Source organism: Penicillium malachiteum (assembly GCF_028827825.1).
Source record: "Penicillium malachiteum strain IBT 17515 chromosome Unknown utg000002l:1.0-8849297.0:1.0-8852440.0, whole genome shotgun sequence".
Lineage (NCBI taxonomy): Eukaryota > Fungi > Ascomycota > Eurotiomycetes > Eurotiales > Aspergillaceae > Penicillium > Penicillium malachiteum.
The window spans coordinates 3,695,074-3,713,833 of NW_026643095.1; the positions used below are offsets into that span (position 1 = coordinate 3,695,074).

Sequence of the window (18,760 nt, forward strand, 5' to 3'; positions counted from 1 at the left end):
TGGATTGGAGTTCGAGAGAAATCGCCGAGAGCATATATACGGTGGATACATCAGAGATAGGCCAAACCAGACGTGTCCCAAAGCCTTGACCCGGACAAGCGCCTGACGACGCTGATCATCAGAGCAACTTGCGACAAAGGAAAATACCTACTCAGCCAACTCACCGAGTCAGTCGAAGCATGATCGGCAGCCTACCCCCAAATTGCCAAGGGCTACACCCAGGTAGCTAAGTACCTTAACCTGGCAAGGGATGTCGAGAATCGCCGAGGGCATCTATACAATGGATAAATTAGAAGGGGATTGCCTCAAGTTAGATGTGAAGGAATATCAAATATCAAACATTTGATGTGTGTTTACTTGAAAACTTAAGAGCCAAAATAGCAAGTCACACGTGAGATACCTCTATTACTGTCTCCAATAATCAAAGTGAGAGATGCATGGGAAATATCTAGATATCTCAAAGGGTTTCCATCCACTCTTGATTCAAAGATAGAGATGCTCCCGACATGCTCTCCAAGATCCATGTCACAGGGGTGCACTCTGAAAAAGTCCATCCCAAGACCAGCCCGCCATTAAGTCCTCGATATGACGGGCTGGTCTCGGTATACCCGTCTGTCTAGTATCGACATAAAGTCCATTTCAACTTGAAGCTAGCATAAATTTCCAAGCTTTTAAGTTCTCCACCTTAACTACCCTCACTCTCAAAATAGGTTTCTATCGACGGCACGGTATACATTGTCATAGTCAGCAATTCAGATGCATTCCAAGGTTCGTAATCACTAAGCAGACTTGGCACATAATCACCCCTGGGGTCCCTTTTCACCACTGCCAATTGATCAGAGCTAGATCTTAAGCTTACTAGAGCCAGGTTTCGATTTGATCTACATCTGGTGGCGGTGTTTGAGATATGTGGGTCGAAGGATTACCATGCCGATTGCATGGCGCGGGGGCCATTATTTGCTGCAGATATAGATCGCCGAATTCGGGAATAAACATGAACTACGTTACTTGCCCAGGTGGGCGCGGCCAAGTTACTAGAAAATGGGGACTTCTCACTAAATCATCCTCAATTGGGTATATTGGGATCTTTGAACTTGCTTATACAGAGAAGAATTTTCTCTTAGTCTTGACTATCATGGTCGTTTTTCGTAATGCCAGGCCAATCTAATCCTGGGCAATTCTTCCAAAAGAATAGAAAAAAAGAAATGGAAAGTAGATCGTGGACCAGATCCTGCCAGAATCTCAAAGCTTGGGGACACGCAGAGTCTTGCTGACCATCAAACAACCTTGCACAACAAAAAGCAAGGCAATGGGGTGGAACTCCAAAAGAGTGCCTTCGGCGAAAACTCCCAAGGGCAGGTTCTCGTGGGTCCAGCCGTTGTAGGCCCAGTAAGCCATAAACATGGTTATAGACAGAGACGTGGGGATAGGTGTTCCTTCAAAGTACTTGGACTTGCCAGTCTTATCCTTTGGTAGCATTGCAACAGTAACGTTGAATCGGGCCAGACGAGTCAGGCCGCACAGAACGAAGAAAGTCAAAAGGATATGATCAACATTCGTGCGAAGACCGAGCGCAAACGCAACTACTGCGGGGGCGAGACCGAAGGAAATCTGTACAGAAAGAAAGATGAACTTGTCAGCGGCTGTGCGGAGATTTGTGAGATGCGCGGAATCATTCTCCTACCAGGTCTGCAAGTGAGTCTAGCTCCTGACCCATGAGGGAGGACTTCTTACGCCAGCGCGCAATCTTTCCATCCATGAGGTCGAACCAACCACCAAGCCAGCTGAGGCCAATAGCAGCATATACGTTTCCGACATCCGAGGGGTCTCCGAGACAATAGCGTATAGACGAGAACACGGACATGACTGCTCCGGCGGTTAGCATTAAGTTGGATATTGGTAATAATAAGACTTGCCTCCGGAGAACCCTGGTAATAATGCTTGAGTTAGCCATTTGATCTTCTGACACAAAAATCCATGTATATGGCGAGGAATCAGGTACTTACCATTAAGCAGAGTAACAAAGTCGGCAAGGTGGAGAGCTCTAAAAATGGCATTAGGGGAGGCTTTCACAAGCAGACAGCAAGCGCTGAGTTTTGGGTACTGACTTCACCATGCTGAAGTGGCCATTTTCTTCACCAAGTAGCATTTTCTGCCTTTCCTGCCCTGGGATGTATTAGCGACGCTCACGAGGGGGTGCTGCCGATCGCAAACTGACCTCCGTCGTTTGAAGGTGGGACATTTTTGGAATTGCTTGATGCCATGGAGGATGTTCTGCGGGACATGCTCAAAAGGAAGCTAGGAAGAAAAAGCGGAAACCGAATTCAAAAGATTCCAGGCGACAGAAATCCAAGGCGTGCACTGGGGAAATAAGAATGGCAATCCTGCTTTTTAAGTCTGGTGATTACGGACGCACAGTCGTAAAGCGGTCAACGAACGTCATTCCTCAAGATCGGGCCAAAATAATGGGGGCGGTGAGAACTGCGCCACACATAAGCCACGTGCTGGTCTTACTGGTCCAGCACTTAGAAATATGAAGATTACCTGAGATATAGGATCGACCATGCAGATATAAGATCAGAACAGGGAAGTATGTAGTATATAGAAGTAAGTAAAATATTGAGCAGAAAATCAAACTTGTTTTATGACTGGATATATTCTACAGTCGCTGCAGCAGACAAGCAGCAATTGTGTCAGGATGCACAAGAAAAAAGGAAATATTCCTGCAAAGAGCTCCCGAATCCCCCAAACGCCGTAAGAAGACACAATATTCGGTGAAGAATACCTTTACCGACTACCACGGAAGCCACCACCACCACCGGGGACCACCACGGCCACCACCACCACGGGAGAAACCACCGGAACCACCGAAGCCACCTCCGCGACCACCGCCACGGCCACCGAAGCTGCCACCACCGCGACCACCGAAGCTACCACCACCGCGGCCACCGAAGCTGCCACCACGGCCACCACCACGGCCGCCGAAGCTACCGCCGCGACCGCCGCCGAAACCACCACGACCACGGGGAGCACCACCGCGGGCACCACCAAGGCGCTTGGGCTTGGCACCTGGAGGAGCCTTGGGCTTGGGAAGGAACCTGAGACAAACAGTTAGTGATCCAATTCAGAAAAGTTGAAGATATCACGAATAACAAAAGGGGAAGCCTTACTTCTCGAGGGGAAGCAGCTTGTCGCCACCGATGTAGACCTTGTCACCGGGCTTGAACGAGGTTGCGACAATTCCGTCCTGGGGCTTGACGGTGAAGTACACCTGGTTGATGGGGCCCAGAACCTCGTCGACCTTACCAATGGGAGTCTATTGTGGGGATTTGTTAGCTCAATGAACTTCGAATGGCCGATAGTATCGCTGGTGTGATCGAGAGCGTACCTTGTTCTCAAGGTAGATCGGGGCGTTGAAGTAAGGAACCTTGGGGTTGATGGACTCGCAGACCATCTCACCCTCGCAAGCGTGCATCACAGTTCCCATCTCTATTAAAATATCAGCATTGCGCCAGGTGATTCGTCGACTTCGTAAGAATATAATTACCCAGAACCTGGGCCGGAGGGCCGAAAGATTGCTGGAAACCGCCGCGACCTATTACCCGGAAAAAATTTCATTAGCTTCACTGGAACTCGAACTCGGGTCACGGCGACAAAACTCACCACCACCACGGTTACCAAAACCGCCCCGGTTCGCACCGGTGGCGGATCCACGGCCACGGAAAGACATTGTTGTGTTGGATTAAAGATTGGGATGGTTTGGGCGAAGAAGTTTTCGGATGGTGGAAACTTCATACGGTAAAGCGTCGCTAGCGGCAGGGCAGTTTTCTGTCACATGACTCACCGCCTGCCCCTCCCCAAAAGAGTCATACATATTATATTTTTCCGTATTGATCTAAACAATTGTGCCAGAGCCCCTCCTTTTTTTACCACCTCGATCACATCCTTCGACCCCAGGCACCGCTTGCGTCAGGATAGATCCCTACCGCCTGATTTGCTTATTGATTTTGCTATCATTCTCTCGTAGCTCCTACTGCTCGAGTGATCCAGCCATGGCTTCCGAGGCTCCCAAGGACCTGCCCGTCCGACCTGCCGCCGAATCTCAGGCTGCCCCGCCAAATGCGAAATCCAAAGCTCCCGAGCCTGACGTTCTCCCTGAGTGGATGATCGAACGTAACCGGCTCTTCGAAGAGCTGTGGCAACGGCACCTCGAAGAAACGAAGAACCGTCCTCACCCTGATATCAATGTCACTCTCGATATCGGCGACGGTAAACCCTACTCTGTCTCCGCTAAGGCATTTGAGACCACTCCGGGATCTCTGCTTCGAGATGTCCCAAAGGAATTCAGCGCCGAAGTCATTGTTGCTAAAGTCAACGGTGAATTATGGGATCTCAGCAGACCTCTCGAGAGCGACAGCAATGTCCAAATGATCTCATTCTCCCAGCCAGAAGGCCGTCAAGTCTTCTGGCATTCAAGTGCGCACTGCCTGGGAGAAGTTTGTGAGGAATGCTGGGGAGCATTGCTTTCTCACGGACCTCCAACTAATCAGGTTTGTGTTTCATCACCTAGGCGCCAAAGTCTGCTCTGCTGATCCTTTTACAGGGCTATTTTTACGACATGAGCCTTCCTGGCGGGTATGTATCTTGATGTCTGCGTCGATTTCGATAATCAGTTGTTAACTCAGGGTTTTATAGCCGTGTCGTTACACACGCGGATTGGCCTGGGCTTGAAAAGCGCTTGAACCGAGTCTATAAGGAAAAACAATCGTTTGATCGTCTAGTCGTATCCAAGATTGACTTGAAGAAGATGTTTGCATACAGCAAATACAAGCTCCACTACATTGATAAGCTGGTTACTGGTGAATCTACCACTGTCTACAGAGTAAGTACTTATATTCACCCACCTCAAATGCTTCCAGCAGTGATTATTAACACCCCTGTCGAATGGTACATTAGTCGATCTCTGTGGAGGTATGCTTGAAGCGCCTTGAATCTTCCAAAGAAATTAGAATTAAAAGAACTAAGACGTGATTAGGTCCTCACATTGCTCAAACGGGCCGCATTAAGGCATCTCGTATCCTTCAGAACTCGTCTGCCTACTTTTTAGGTGATCAGACCAACGATTCTCTGCAGCGAATTCGTGGTGTTGCATTCCCGGACAAGAAGGGCCTTGCGGACCATATGAAATTCCTCGAGGAGGCCGAGAAAAGAAACCACCTGAAAATCGGCAAGGAACAGGTATGCATAAGCCCAAAAATTATATCAATTAGGGTTTGGGGTATTAACCTTATTCTCAACTATCAGGAACTGTTCTTCTTTGATGATGTGTCGCCGGGTTCGCCCTTCCTCCTTCCAAACGGGGTAATCATCTTTAACGCCATCCAAAAACTTCTGCGAGAGGAATATCGCAAGCGTGGATATCAAGAAGTTCAAACCCCTAACATGTTCTCCACCGAGCTTTGGAAGAAGGTGAGAATTCTGTGTTATTGAAACAAAGCTAGGAATTTTGCTAATGAGTTAAAACTCTAGAGTGGTCATTGGGCTCACTGTAAGCTAGACAGTGACCAAAATCCTTTATTAATACTGACTAATATATTCGCACTTATACAGACAAGGACGATATGTTCAAATTGAACGTGGAGAAGGGTGAATGGGCTCTTAAGCCTATGAATTGTCCTGCCCACTTTACCATGTTTGGACACCGCGATCGTAGCTACCGTGAGCTGCCAATGCGCATAGCAGGTATGTCATTTTCTATCTTGGATGGTTAGATTCTTATAACTAACTCTCTAGACTTCGGTGTACTCTCACAGAAACGAGGCATCTGGTGCTTTAAGTGGTCTAACTCGTGTTCGCAAGTTTCAGCAGGATGATACCCATATTTTCTGCACGCAAGATCAAATTTCCTCAGAAATTGACGGACTTTTTGATTTCTTGGACAAAATCTACGGCTTGTTTGGTTTTACCTTCAAGCTGAAGCTGTCTACTCGCCCTGACAAGTACATGGGTGAATTGGAGACCTGGAACTACGCCGAGGAGCAACTTAAGCAGTGTATGACTAAGTTCAAGGGCGATGACTGGGTCATTGATGAAGGTGACGGTGCATTCTACGGTCCTAAGATCGATATCACCATTGCCGATGCTCTGCAGCGTGAATTCCAGTGTGCTACTATCCAGCTGGACTACCAGGCCCCAATCAACTTTAACCTTCAGTACATTACAAACGAGGCTAAGAGTGAGGCGCCGAAGGATGGTGAAGCAGAGAAGACCAAGGCTGATGGCCTTCCTTTCGGCCGAGCTCGACCAGTGGTCATTCACAGAGCCATTATTGGCTCATATGAACGCTTCCTGGGAATTTTGATCGAGCATTTTGGGGGCCGGTGGCCGTATGTTTACCAACTATGATTAAGTATTTAATTTTGCCTGAGACTCACTTTTCTTTAGGTTTTGGATTTCGCCTAAGCAAGTTCTTATCGTGCCCGTAATGCCTGCAGTTAACGACTACGTCGAGGAACTACGGAAGATCTTCCAGGCTGACAAGTTGAGCGTGGTATGTCGCAAGTGTGCACCTTGAATTATATACAGTCTAACTGATATCAACTAGGACATCGACATCGGCCCCAACACTCTTCAGAAGAAGATCCGAAATGGACAGTTGGCCCAGTACAACTTTATTCTGGGTATGTTTAGTTCTGTTTTCTATTCTTTGTGATCTATGGTTCCCTGCGACTAACTATATTATAGTGGTGGGAGCCAATGAGAAGGCTGAACGTGCAGTCAATGTCCGAAACCGTGATGATCCAGCGACCCAGAAGCAGGGTGTCATGATTCCCCTTGACGAGGCACGCGCCAAGTTCAAGTCTTTGCGCAAGGAGCGCCGCTTGGAGAGCACTCTGTAACTTGAAGGTAGTTGAGGAGAAACGTCGAGATGTGTAATCGATTTATGAAAAGTCAAATGAAGTTTATGCAGATATCAACTGCCAGTGCCACTGCAATATATTACCTGAGAAATCCCAATCATAGGATATAAATCTACATAGGTCAATTGGTAGACATTGGGATCAATTCAAGTTAGATTCAACATTGATTTGAATGCCTACTACATATGTACTACCTAGGTACTAGTAGCATTCCAACCTTGGGTTTAAGTTAAGAGTTATGCCCAGTGCCAGCCTCAGGCTGTCAGCGCTGTAGGTATGCGTCACGGTTTAAGAACTTGAAACTCTAGCCTTGGAACTTGAAGGTACTCCCATAAACATTACAGCTTGAAGCTTTGGAGTTAAAAGCCAATAAATCTACCAGTATTTAATGAAAGGGGAAAAGGCACGCTAGTTAGCAGACAGCCTAGAGGCAGAAAACCTTAGGGCTTAGAGGGAGAAGGAAAAGATGAAAGACATTCTCATTGTCGATGAGGGTCAACATACTATTGATCTGAAGTTGCAGGGAGCTTCAAATTTGGTCAATTTATAAGATAACATTCGAATGCTGAGTCGGCTATGTCAACTCGGAGCCCACATGCAATTGGTCACTGGCAATCTTTAGTGGCAGGGTTGTGTCATCTGGCTCCTTCGATCCATGGACTCTCATTGGGCTTTCAAAATGTTTGTACGGTCTAATTGCGAGGGCCCGGAAAAAAACACTTTTTGAAATGTCTTCTTCGACTTCAAGTTGATGACAAATATGCAGATACGTCCAATGTCACCCGCCGGCATTGATATATTTTCTTTTCAGCTAAGACAGGGCTATCTTCACTGCCGTATTGGATTTTATCCCCGGTGGATCATAGTACTGTCCGGCTCTAAGGATCACGTTTTGATCGTTATTTTTCGTTATTTTTCTAGACTATTTTAGGAACATGTGGCAGATGCTATGCCGGGGGTATTTAAGAAGTCCAGTTCTTCAAGTTCGTATTTCGCAATTCCGTGACAGATTACCACCGAAAGAGTTTGAGGGGTATTTACATGCATTGCGTTCAACATTGAATGGATTCCCTCGAGTCTCGAGGTTAGCCTCAATTTAGGGCTATTGCAGAGACATCAATTGATGGATATGGCCCGCCATATTCCAAGGTTGTCCAGGTGGAAGGTTCTCGAGGTCATTTTGACCAATCACCTGCATAGATCAATGTTGAATTTTTCTTCAGGACTCCAAGGAATCGGAGAGACACGTATATCCAGATTACCTACGTCAGCTCTTTTGTCAAATTCCAGCACTACTACCTATTATGTACCATTGACATGTGCATAGTAGTAGGTAGTAGTCATACATACATCGTACTAAAAAATCTAGCTTCAGAGGGTTACCTACGCAAGATACATACTATCAACCTTGGAACGACTACAAGGCTTACATAAACACATGTGCAGGCACACCTGGGCATGTATGGTAAACTTGCGAGCCCCTTCAAGTTGCACTCTTGCTACTTCGAGTCCATATGAGGCACCTGTGACCTAACACCTGGGCATTTGATCCTTGGAAGCAATATTACCCAATCCTGATTACGCCTTGATCACTACATCAATACTACATGTACCTTATACCTAGGGATGGCCGTAGTATAGACTCACTTCACTCGAGTACAGTTGAGTTTATACGTGAATTTTCAAACCTTTCAAACATCTGTTATTTCCTTGTTGAGTGGAATGCGCTAAGGAGGAGAAGAAATGAGTACTAGTAGAATGTGCGATGCAATATCTACGCCAGATCAGCTGATAGATCACACCGGTCTCAACATCATTCTTCGGAAATCAAAAAAAGAAAGAAAACGGAGTATGAACTGGATATCCAAGGCATCATTATCCCTCAAAATCGCGACATAGGACTCAGCAGCTTAAATCAAGCATGACCACATGTGCACTAAAGGTCGGCAAGGACGAATTTGAACAGGCTTCTTCTGAGATGGCCCGGCTCACCAAGACCAAGATGTCGATGTGACAAGTCGACAGGGAGGAGTGCATAGTGCTCAATAGCCGAGATGATTCATGACCATGAAATTCCAAGTATCAATGTGACTGGTTGATGGAGACGAGTTTAAGAAGGCTTCTTTTGAAGTGATTCCGATTCACCAGATTAAGCTACCGATATGGCGGGTCGATAGGGATGGATTGCTGGCTCTGATTCACCAAGACAGACCGAGGAGCTGATGCGGTGGGTCGGCAGGAAAAACAAGCATCTCACAGGATCAGGCCCTGGACGAGCTCTTGAACGCTGAGGCGCTACCAAAGAAGAAAGATTCGAAAAACATGGCTATGCTCCAGGGCTCGAGAAGGGCCTCAGAAGATATTTAGACTACCTTAGGCAAGTCTAGGTTTCTTCCGTGTACTTGACTGGGGAAATAAGTCATCAATCCGCGCTTGTCTCTTGTAGGGATCAAGTCCCTGAACTCCGGATTTTTGCCAAAGTCTTCGCTGGTTAGGGGGGCTTGCAGAGGTCGATGAAAAGCTGCGTCAAGAGGGCCAATTGTTTAGCATCAACCAAGGCATGATGGTTTTTCCCTGCCAAGGGATGGTCTTCTCCGAAGGCCACCATGAATATTACCGGCAGGGTAGCGGGGAAAACACCTCCTCGGAAGCAGCTTGACCCAAGAAATTCCCTCAGATTTTGGCGAAATTCCATGAGAATTAGGCATACCTTCTCATCCGGCGGGAGAATGTTCTGAAACCCCTCTGCATCTAGCCAATCTCTCAGATAATAAAGGCCAAATGGCCGTGTTGCCCAAGCAAGGAAGATCGTTTCCCTTGAGATGCCAGTTTTTTGGAGCCTATCAGCAATCTCTTCAGCACTCAGTGTTCCGTCCTTGCTGTAAAACCTTCGGATCTGCTCCTCTCGTATCTTATCATGTGCCGAAGACTTTGGTGCCTGCCAACATGATGTGGAATGTAGATTGGCTTTTCCTTTCTCGCTGTATTTGGTAAAACAGTCGAGGATCCTTTCGCCTTTTGTGTCTACAATACCAACCTGGATCACCTTCCTAGATTGAGGATAGAACTCCAGATCGATGCACACGGCTTGGGAAGCCAGAACATCAGCCTCGCTAGAGTCCAGTTGGGTCAGATTAGCCATCAGTTCCCCCCCCGGAAGACCACTGGCGAGAAGCGGCCTTCTCAAACAAACTTCTCAGCTCATTCATTGCGGCTACATTGAACGCGATAGGGGGTAGCGCCAAAGAGAGGAAGTGATTGCGACAGCGAGACGAGCCCGCCCATAAAGGCTCTACACATGTCTCTTCGCTGCAGTTTTCTTGGTCAGCTGCTGCTTCCAAGCCATGAGTTCTCAAGAACTCATTAAACATATATCGCCCATGGCAAACTCGTACTCTTCAGCGCCTGGGCAAGGCCATCTTACTCCATCATGCACTGCTTTGGCATGATGATTTGCTCCCCTTTGTGAGCCAAATAACCTATTACAGTCTTCTTCCAGAGCTGATGGGCAGGGATATGTCAATCCCAAGTGATCTCGTTCCAAATGGTGACGTGCGTCAGTTTTTTGAGCATATGTTTTATTGCATTTAAACTTCTTTGCCTGCGGACAGGGAAATCGGTCCTTTCCCATTCTGAAGTCTCTGTCAAAACTGTGTGTCGATACTTAAGGAGTACAGATAAAATCAAGAGCTCGAGAGAAAAGTGAGGTGAGGGTGAGATCGATATTGAGGGAGAACTGTCGAGACTACAGAGGTGAGGGTGAGATTGATAATGAGGAAGAACAGTCGAACCATAGAGGTGAGAGTGAGAGACAGAAAGATGGAGAGATTAACTGAAGGCTCGATGAGACAGGCAAACAGGAAATGGGAGTAGTTGATATTACTTCACGGAGGGGGAGTGATTGACACGGACGAAATTCAATTACTAAAAAACCAGCCAAAGCCAAAAAAGACTCTAGACTTCAAACTGAGCTGAACGAAGGACTAGTAAAACATATCGATACAAAACACCCATTTTCCAAGAGCTCATACTGCCGGACGCCACAACTTGAAGCTTGATAATGAAAGCCAAGAAAGAAACTATACCAGTGCCGCACCGCTTAACAACTTGAATTCCATGCTCTATGGCTTTAATCGCGATGCCAGTGAGTCATTATACAGTGAAGTTCCAGATATAAACGCAATCGGTACTACATGCCTGTTCAAAAGTCTGGTTACACTTTTTGCGTAGAACTTTAATTTTCCAACCCACCAACTTCAAAAATTCATAACACCGCCAAAATGAGAGCTTTCGGCACCGTTATTAGTGGAAATTGACCACGAAATACAGAGCTTTCGACTGAAACTCGGTGTGCAATTATTACCGCTGTGAAATTAGGTCAAAAACCAGCTCATATTGCGCGTGATCTTCAGGTCAGTCGCATGACCGTGTATCGCACGATGAAACGGTTCGAGGAAGTCAACAACATGAAGTCGCGTCCTCGTTCAGGGCGCCCCCGCTCAATTAACGATCGAACTACGCGTTATGTTTATCGGATGTTTCGCAGGTTCCCTAGGTTAAGCTGGGCGGCCTTAATTGCCGAGACAGGTATAAGCATCTCAAGGTCAACTGTCTATCGATGTTTACGCCAATACAAAATCCATAAATGGAAATCCCGCCGTCGAATCCCATTAAAGAAAGAAGATGTTCGTCAAAGACTAAATTTTACACGCCAATGGCAACATTTCAATGAATTAGAGCGATTAGCATTCAGCGACGAATGCTCCGTTCAAAGACGCTCAAATTCAACAACTCAATGGGTGTTTCGGCTTGCTTCAGAGGCTTAACGACGTGATTTAGTGAATCTGACTAATCATGGCCATGATATTGCGCAAATGGTTTGGGGTGCTATTTGAATTGGTGGCCGTACTGATCTAGTGATTATGAAGCGTGATTCTGAAGCCCCTCGTGGTGGATACTCGGCTAGATCTTACCAATGGGCTCTCGAAGAAGCTTTTTTACATCACTATACACCAGATATGATCTTTCAGCAAGCTAATGCCAGGTCTCATACCGCGGAGACTACACAAGAATTTTTTATGGCTCATGGAATACACGTCATGGATTGGCCTGCCTGTTCACCGGATTTAAACCCAATTGAGGTCTGCTGGTTCCTGCTAAAACGCGAGGTTTTTAAATTACGCCCTGACCTACGTCACACTGGACGTTTTTTAGTGGCCTGGACTGAATTTCATGCTTTATTAAAGCGTGCTTGGTGGAATATTCCACAAGAAACCATCGATAGCTTAATCCGGTCATTTACTAAGCGTTGTAAGGCGGTCTATAACGTACGGGGATATTACACTAAATATTAGTGTATGGATGGAAGGAATATCTATTCAACTGCATTACCATAGAATATTGAATTAAAATATCAAAAACTGGATTTTTAAGAATTTCTTTAGTGTAGTGGTTAGTTTTTTCGGCCGAAAACTTTTTATATGGAGTGTAACCAGACTTTTGACCTATTATGTAGTATGCGCCGCTACGCGAGCCTGAGTGGACGGAGCAGTGAAAAATCAGTGACACATAAGCCTCTATGAACAAGGAACTGATCAGTCTGTTGGTACCTGATCTATGCATATACAGCGATGAGCCCCGAGTAGACTGGTCCGTGAGCAGCCCTACAGCTTTACCATCACCTGGGCACTAACATTTGAATGATCAACCTAGGTCCCTTTATGTTAAACAGGAAGAAACTAGAGTTGAAAAAATTCCGGTTTACAGCTAGAAATTATCGAATCAGACTGCTATGAGCTAAGTGGTCTGAGGCCTAGTGGTTGGGCCCCATGCTCCATGAGACTGACCATCCATCCTCGTCAGAAACTACCTAGACAACCTTGAAATGCATAGAGCTCTTTCTAGGCCTTCTCTCTTCCTAGGCATACTGGATCCTCTTCTGTACTTGCTCATCTTCTGATACTCAGCTATTTACATCATTGAAGATTGAGCCCTGGTGAACAGTCTGAGCTTGGAAGCAATAATCGAAGTCATCAACTCCCTCTGCAAAGGCCAATTGGCAATAGAAGAATTCGGGACAGAAGGCTCAATCTAGTCTGATAAAACCCTCAATTTGGGGAATGTGGTAGGCGAGATGGATTGAAAATGCAGAAATTTCGAAAGACACCATCATCCTGTCATGGGCATCTTGGAGATTTGATCTAGCTCATTGACGAGACTAGCAGGCTACTGAAGGGTATCGTGATGTGCTCTCAGATTTGAGAAGGATAAAATGGCAGGAAAAAACCCATTACCAGTATGCAATCATCGACGGCTACTACTAGTACTTAATGGCGAGGCTTTTTATTTGATCTGCGGAGAATCCCTGGTGAGCGGGTTCGTTGAGAGGAATCGAGCATGATAGTGCTGGAATCGGGAATCGCTTCACTTCGAGTCATGCCAGTGCGAGTCATGCCAGTGGTAAAAGAAGATCTGGTTGTCATGAAGATAGTATGGACTGCCTCGTTCTCGGCGCTTAAACCAATGTTTCCAGACATAGCTGTTGCTTTCAACCCGTTTGTTCCTTGTTGGGAGATATGCTGGTCATTTCTGCTTTCTTTGGTTTTCAATTTTTCGTTGGCTTGGTAAAGTCTAGAGTAGATGATGTTTTAGTTTCGAGTTCGGAATGTTGACGTGCTCAGGTGGAATCGATGCCAGGGTATGGAATGTGCCCAGGTGGTAAGGCTGGAAAACAACATTAAAGTCCATGCGTGGCACCAAGGTCACATTAAGCTTGTAGGATATAAAATGTAAAAACTTGAAATATGGTTTAATGAATACCAGTGAAATAATAAATTGATATTTTAGAATAATAAAATAAAAAGAAACTTAAAACTTGAAACTTGAAACTTGAAACTGATAAATCTGTATCTTTGTGGCCTTATGGCCGTTATCCAACCGATCACTCGCGGGGACTGCGGGGCTCTTGTTTCTCATCACACGTCGAGTTCCCCTTTTCCACCTGCGCAATTGTGCCAGCTTCAAGTTCTTTCCTCCACTCGTTATTGTCGCCTTTCATCTTTATTCTCTTTCTACATCCTTCGCCATGGCTGAATTACAAGGCCGCAAGGTCTTTAAGGTCTTCAACCAGGACTTCATCGTGAATGAACAATACACTGTCACCAAGGAGCTGGGTCAGGGAGCATATGGTATCGTCTGGTATGCTTTTCTTTAGCTTTATGGAAGCTTACGTGTCTTCATATATATATCGAATTTCCAATTTATTCGTTGGATAGTGGACAGAAACTAACAACCTCCATTTAATCAGTGCCGCGACCAACGCCCAGACCGGCGAGGGCGTCGCCGTCAAGAAGGTCACCAACGTGTTCAGCAAGAAGATCCTCGCCAAGCGAGCTCTGAGAGAGATCAAGTTGCTCCAACATTTCCGGGGTCATCGCAACGTATGTCACAACCCTGCACCCTGTGCCCAACGCCGAAGAATAAAGGATCCTAGCTGAACGTTGACCCGCAACCCCGCCTTAGATTACATGCCTCTACGATATGGACATCCCCCGACCGGATAACTTCAACGAGACATACCTTTACGAGGGTCAGTGATTTCACACCCTAAACACCATCCATCTAATGAAAAAAAAGAATTTGTTCTGATTATGTTGTAGAGTTGATGGAATGTGATCTGGCCGCCATCATCCGCTCTGGACAGCCCTTGACCGACGCGCACTTCCAATCCTTCATCTATCAGATCTTGTGTGGTCTGAAGTACATTCATTCCGCCAACGTTCTCCACCGTGATTTGAAACCCGGAAACCTTCTCGTCAACGCCGACTGCGAGCTTAAGATTTGTGACTTCGGTCTGGCTCGTGGTTTCTCCATCGACCCAGAAGAGAATGCTGGTTACATGACTGAGTACGTTGCCACAAGATGGTACCGTGCTCCAGAGATCATGTTGAGCTTCCAGAGCTACACCAAAGCTAGTATGTGAAACAAACTAAAACCGGCTTCTGTCCCGTCCCCGCAGATAGGTGATGAGTAGAACAAGCAAGAGACTAATAAATGCCATCACAGTTGACGTCTGGTCAGTGGGTTGTATTCTTGCTGAGCTCCTGGGTGGACGCCCATTCTTCAAGGGTCGCGACTATGTCGACCAGCTGAACCAGATCTTGCACTACTTGGGTACACCCAACGAAGAGACCCTCTCCCGCATCGGTTCTCCTCGCGCCCAAGAATATGTGCGCAACCTCCCCTTCATGCCGAAGGTTCCCTTCCAGCGTCTATTCCCCAACGCCAATCCTGACGCTCTGGACCTCTTGGACCGCATGTTGGCATTTGACCCCTCTTCCCGTATCTCCGTTGAGGAAGCTCTCGAGCACCCTTACCTGCACATCTGGCACGATGCCTCCGATGAGCCCACATGCCCCACAACCTTTGACTTCCACTTCGAGGTCGTCGACGATGTCCAGGATATGCGCAAGATGATCCTCGATGAGGTCATCCGCTTCCGCGCTACCGTCCGCCAGCAGTCCCATCAAGCAGCTCAACAGCAGCAGATGGCTCAACAGCAGACTAACGTCCCAATCCCGGATAACCAGCAAGGAGCCTGGAAGACCGAGGAACCTAGACCTCAGGAGGCTGCCGCCGGCGGTGGACACCTGAACGACCTGGAGTCATCGCTGCAGCGTGGTATGGATGTGCACCACTGATCATTTGATCATTTCTTTTTTTCTTGGCGGTGCCAATTTACCCAGTCTTTTCTTCATTTTGTGACACTTTCTGGTGTGTTTTCTTTGTATTCGGCTTGGTTCGATTCGCCTATGCCAATTGCACTCGGTTTTCCCCCATCCATGCATGTCGATATAATGAAATTAGCAAAGAGATACCTCCGAGAGAATGGCCGGACGATTGCATGATTTGTTTCCCTTTTTTGACTTCCTTTTCCCTGACTCCTATTTGGCCCTGAATTTTCGTATTTCTGCGATTTCTTGTCCTTCATTGCGTTCCTGATTCTCTGGTCTGCACTCGACGTGTTATTTGGATTTGATTGTGTGCACTGTCCATCAGAACCGGAGATTCTTCCTAATCCTTGGTTATGGTTATGTGCACTACGGGGTTATTGATGTTGAGTCTTATTGAGTTCTCACGATTGAAAGTTATACTCTGCTCTTACCCTCCTTTTCTTGTTGGATCAGATAGATAGATGGGTCGTCGGTGGTCCACATATTAAAATGCCAGAATGGAGACTCGGTTGCAATTTCAGTCTTATAGCATCCAAGGAAAAAATCATGTTCAGATGATTGATAAAGAATAGACAAAACGCTCTTAATATGCTAGATGGTATGATATGCTAAATCATGACAAAAGAAATCCCCAAAGGTTATGTCAACATCACAAGAAACCGAAGAAAATATGGAAACGGGAGCAAAAGAGAAGCCAGAAAAGAGACAACATGTCAAGATGAAGACAAAAAAAAGGGCTAATGAACCATCAAAGTGACACTTTACCCGTAAATCATCGAAGCAAGAATGAGATATTAATATCAGCCCAAATCATCAATGATAATATCCTCGCCACCAAACAGCCATACAAGCCGCAACAACCAAATCCAACATCTTAATCCCCTCATCCTCAATAATCAATTTCCCTAACTTAGCACTCTTCCCTCTCATACCACCACCTGCAAGTTCCCTCGCAAGCGAAAAATCCAATCGCTCATCATCTGAGTCCGGACCCCCACTACTCGTACTTCCACTCCGCGTCCGCCGATGAAAAGGCTGGTGGCCGAAGCGGTTAGTTTGCTGATGCGCAAACCGACCAGCACGAAGTGATGTACGGCGGAGTAGAGCGGCAGGATTGAAAGGAGGGCGTGCAGGATCAGAGGATTGAGTAGTAGAAGAAGAATTAGGGCCCGAGTGAGCACGTGGACGGGCGTAGGTATTTGGGTTTAGAAATTGAGAAAGAGAGCCCCGTTTTGAGGAATCTGAAGTAGGAGGATCGGGTATTGAGGATGAAGTTGGGAAGAAAGGGTGGGAGTGGTGTGTTGGGCGTGGTGCGGCGTGATAACGTAGATTTGCGGCTTGGAAAGGTGTGTTGAAGCGGATTTCGGCAACTGTCACGGCTGGATTGGGGTCGATGTCACCTGCTGGGAAGGCTGCTCCTCCACTTGGTCCTTGTACCATGTGTTTGCATTTTAGACTGCGCCCATTGACGCTGCTGGAGAATGTGCAGGTGCCGTTCCATGGAGAGTTGAAAACGTAGTATCCGCTTTTCAACTTGGAGGAACTGTCAAGACCGTTGGCAAATTCAGAGGAACTTACGCCGGAGTCATCGAAGGGTTTTGATACGCAGAGTTGGCGGTGGAATTTGCGAGGGCCGGTGGCCTGTTGCTGTTCTCTGGGCTGTTCGACAGGCAGTGATGGTGGAGCGGCGGTACGCATCATACCAGCGGGGAGATTGGCAGCTAGGCTAGCAAGTGTGAGGGGCTCATCCGACCTGGCGAACCTGTTGTATCCAGGTGTTGCAATGTCAAGATCAATGATGTTATGGTCTCTTCGTGGGGTAGAGATCGTCGCGACGTTCCATTGAGTACCAGATGTGGGATCGCGTCGGATAAGTGTGATATTGAAGCCTGCGTTACTAGAAGGAGGATGCTGGTGCGTCTTCCTCTGTCGAGACGGCGACTGTCCAGGACTTCTTGAAGACCGGTCTGGGATCTGTGTCGGACGAGGTGGCAATGGCGGTTTACTTGCATCAAGGCTATAACGGCCGGTTGGCACGGCGTCATGGCCACTTCGCCATGGTTCTTGTCCCTGGACAGGCTGATCCTCTCCCGCGAAGGCACTCCACCGGTTGGGCCTAGTGGGCTGGGGTTCACAAGCATCTCCAGCTGCACCTTGGCCAAATGGCGCTTCATGCGGGGGTAGAGGAGGTAGCGGTCGGCGCGAGATCGGACTCTGCGTGACAGGGCTCTGCGATGCGCTTCCCGTCACTGCATCTACATGAGGGTATGTCGGTGACGGCAACGGCGACGCATTTGCAACCGGAGTCCCAGAGAACGACATATTCTCCGCGGAGACGCGCGGCATAGCCACCGGCCGATTCGGCAGCGAAGGAGGATTTAGCAAGGGAGCGGTAGTTTCCAGGTCCAATGCAGGCGCATGGTGCTCCTGGCCCGCATGCTCCTGGCCTGCCTCAGCGCCACCCACAGGTTTCCTTCGCACATGATTCATGCGAGCGAACTCTTGTTGGGAGGGATCATCCTCGAGGGCTTTCCTCCGGCGCTGTGCTTCCTCCTCGCGCTGCTGCTCGACTTCCTGAAGCAATGCATCATCGTCAGGCGTCGAGACATGAAGATAGTACAAAGAAGCATTAATAGCCTCTGCAGAGACGCTAGATTTGGTAGGCGGTTTAACGGGCGAGAGGAATATGTCTGTTTATTTCGTGCGTCATGCAGACAACGGGTCAGTCTACTAGCTTATCTTGAAGCAAGGAGCCGATAAGATCTATGGACATCCTAGCGCAGGAGGGGAGGAGGAAAACGCCCAGGTGAAACCGGAACTTGGACTATTGAGAATGTTCACCCACCTTGACTCCCAGGAACGCGCACAATATACAGTACCAACGGGTCGAGCTTCTCGTGTGTAGGATTGCGTGGGTAGGCGGGGGGGATTCGATGCGATGGCTGTGATAGATGAGAGGGAACGAGCCTCGACGGGGCCTTGGGTCGCAGCGCTGGTAGACATGGCGGGGCACGGCTGCGATGCGCCGGCCGTTGCGAGGAAGCGGTAATCAATAGTATGGAAGTAGAGGTTGAAGTTAAGAAGATCTCAAGGTTTGAAGAAGCCGGA

General features: G+C 47.4%; 6 protein-coding genes across 6 annotated transcripts; 2 read left to right on the plus strand and 4 right to left on the minus strand.

Moving 5' to 3' along the window:
* Nucleotides 1-1,242: 1,242 nt before the first annotated feature.
* Nucleotides 1,243-2,285, minus strand: N7483_004430 (CDP-diacylglycerol-serine O-phosphatidyltransferase; the record flags this gene model as incomplete). The annotated part of the gene is made up of 5 exons (XM_057087867.1): nucleotides 1,243-1,611; nucleotides 1,685-1,962; nucleotides 2,007-2,044; nucleotides 2,109-2,166; nucleotides 2,219-2,285. The coding sequence occupies 5 exons, from the start codon at nucleotides 2,283-2,285 to the stop codon at nucleotides 1,243-1,245; spliced, it is 810 nt and encodes a 269-aa protein (XP_056947696.1).
* A 509-nt stretch (nucleotides 2,286-2,794) lies between these two features.
* On the minus strand, nucleotides 2,795-3,730 carry N7483_004431 (H/ACA ribonucleoprotein complex subunit GAR1/NAF1; the record flags this gene model as incomplete). The annotated part of the gene is made up of 5 exons (XM_057087868.1): nucleotides 2,795-3,098; nucleotides 3,171-3,316; nucleotides 3,389-3,489; nucleotides 3,548-3,595; nucleotides 3,664-3,730. 5 exons carry the CDS (start codon nucleotides 3,728-3,730, stop codon nucleotides 2,795-2,797), a joined length of 666 nt encoding a protein of 221 aa, XP_056947697.1.
* Nucleotides 3,731-4,052: 322 nt separating this feature from the next.
* N7483_004432 (threonine--tRNA ligase THS1) lies at nucleotides 4,053-6,899 on the plus strand (the record flags this gene model as incomplete). Its single annotated transcript, XM_057087869.1, has 12 exons — nucleotides 4,053-4,550; nucleotides 4,604-4,635; nucleotides 4,696-4,955; nucleotides 5,036-5,238; nucleotides 5,305-5,469; nucleotides 5,530-5,548; nucleotides 5,611-5,742; nucleotides 5,794-5,801; nucleotides 5,860-6,386; nucleotides 6,445-6,550; nucleotides 6,605-6,680; nucleotides 6,745-6,899. 12 exons carry the CDS (start codon nucleotides 4,053-4,055, stop codon nucleotides 6,897-6,899), a joined length of 2,181 nt encoding a protein of 726 aa, XP_056947698.1.
* Nucleotides 6,900-9,411: 2,512 nt separating this feature from the next.
* Nucleotides 9,412-10,062, minus strand: N7483_004433 (uncharacterized protein; the record flags this gene model as incomplete). The annotated part of the gene is made up of 1 exon (XM_057087870.1): nucleotides 9,412-10,062. One exon carries the CDS (start codon nucleotides 10,060-10,062, stop codon nucleotides 9,412-9,414), a length of 651 nt encoding a protein of 216 aa, XP_056947699.1.
* Nucleotides 10,063-14,004: 3,942 nt separating this feature from the next.
* mpkA (mitogen-activated serine/threonine-protein kinase SLT2) lies at nucleotides 14,005-15,619 on the plus strand (the record flags this gene model as incomplete). The annotated part of the gene is made up of 5 exons (XM_057087871.1): nucleotides 14,005-14,117; nucleotides 14,227-14,359; nucleotides 14,442-14,508; nucleotides 14,579-14,893; nucleotides 14,985-15,619. 5 exons carry the CDS (start codon nucleotides 14,005-14,007, stop codon nucleotides 15,617-15,619), a joined length of 1,263 nt encoding a protein of 420 aa, XP_056947700.1.
* Nucleotides 15,620-16,465: 846 nt separating this feature from the next.
* N7483_004435 (uncharacterized protein) lies at nucleotides 16,466-18,655 on the minus strand (the record flags this gene model as incomplete). The annotated part of the gene is made up of 2 exons (XM_057087872.1): nucleotides 16,466-18,342; nucleotides 18,532-18,655. 2 exons carry the CDS (start codon nucleotides 18,653-18,655, stop codon nucleotides 16,466-16,468), a joined length of 2,001 nt encoding a protein of 666 aa, XP_056947701.1.
* Nucleotides 18,656-18,760: the final 105 nt, after the last annotated feature.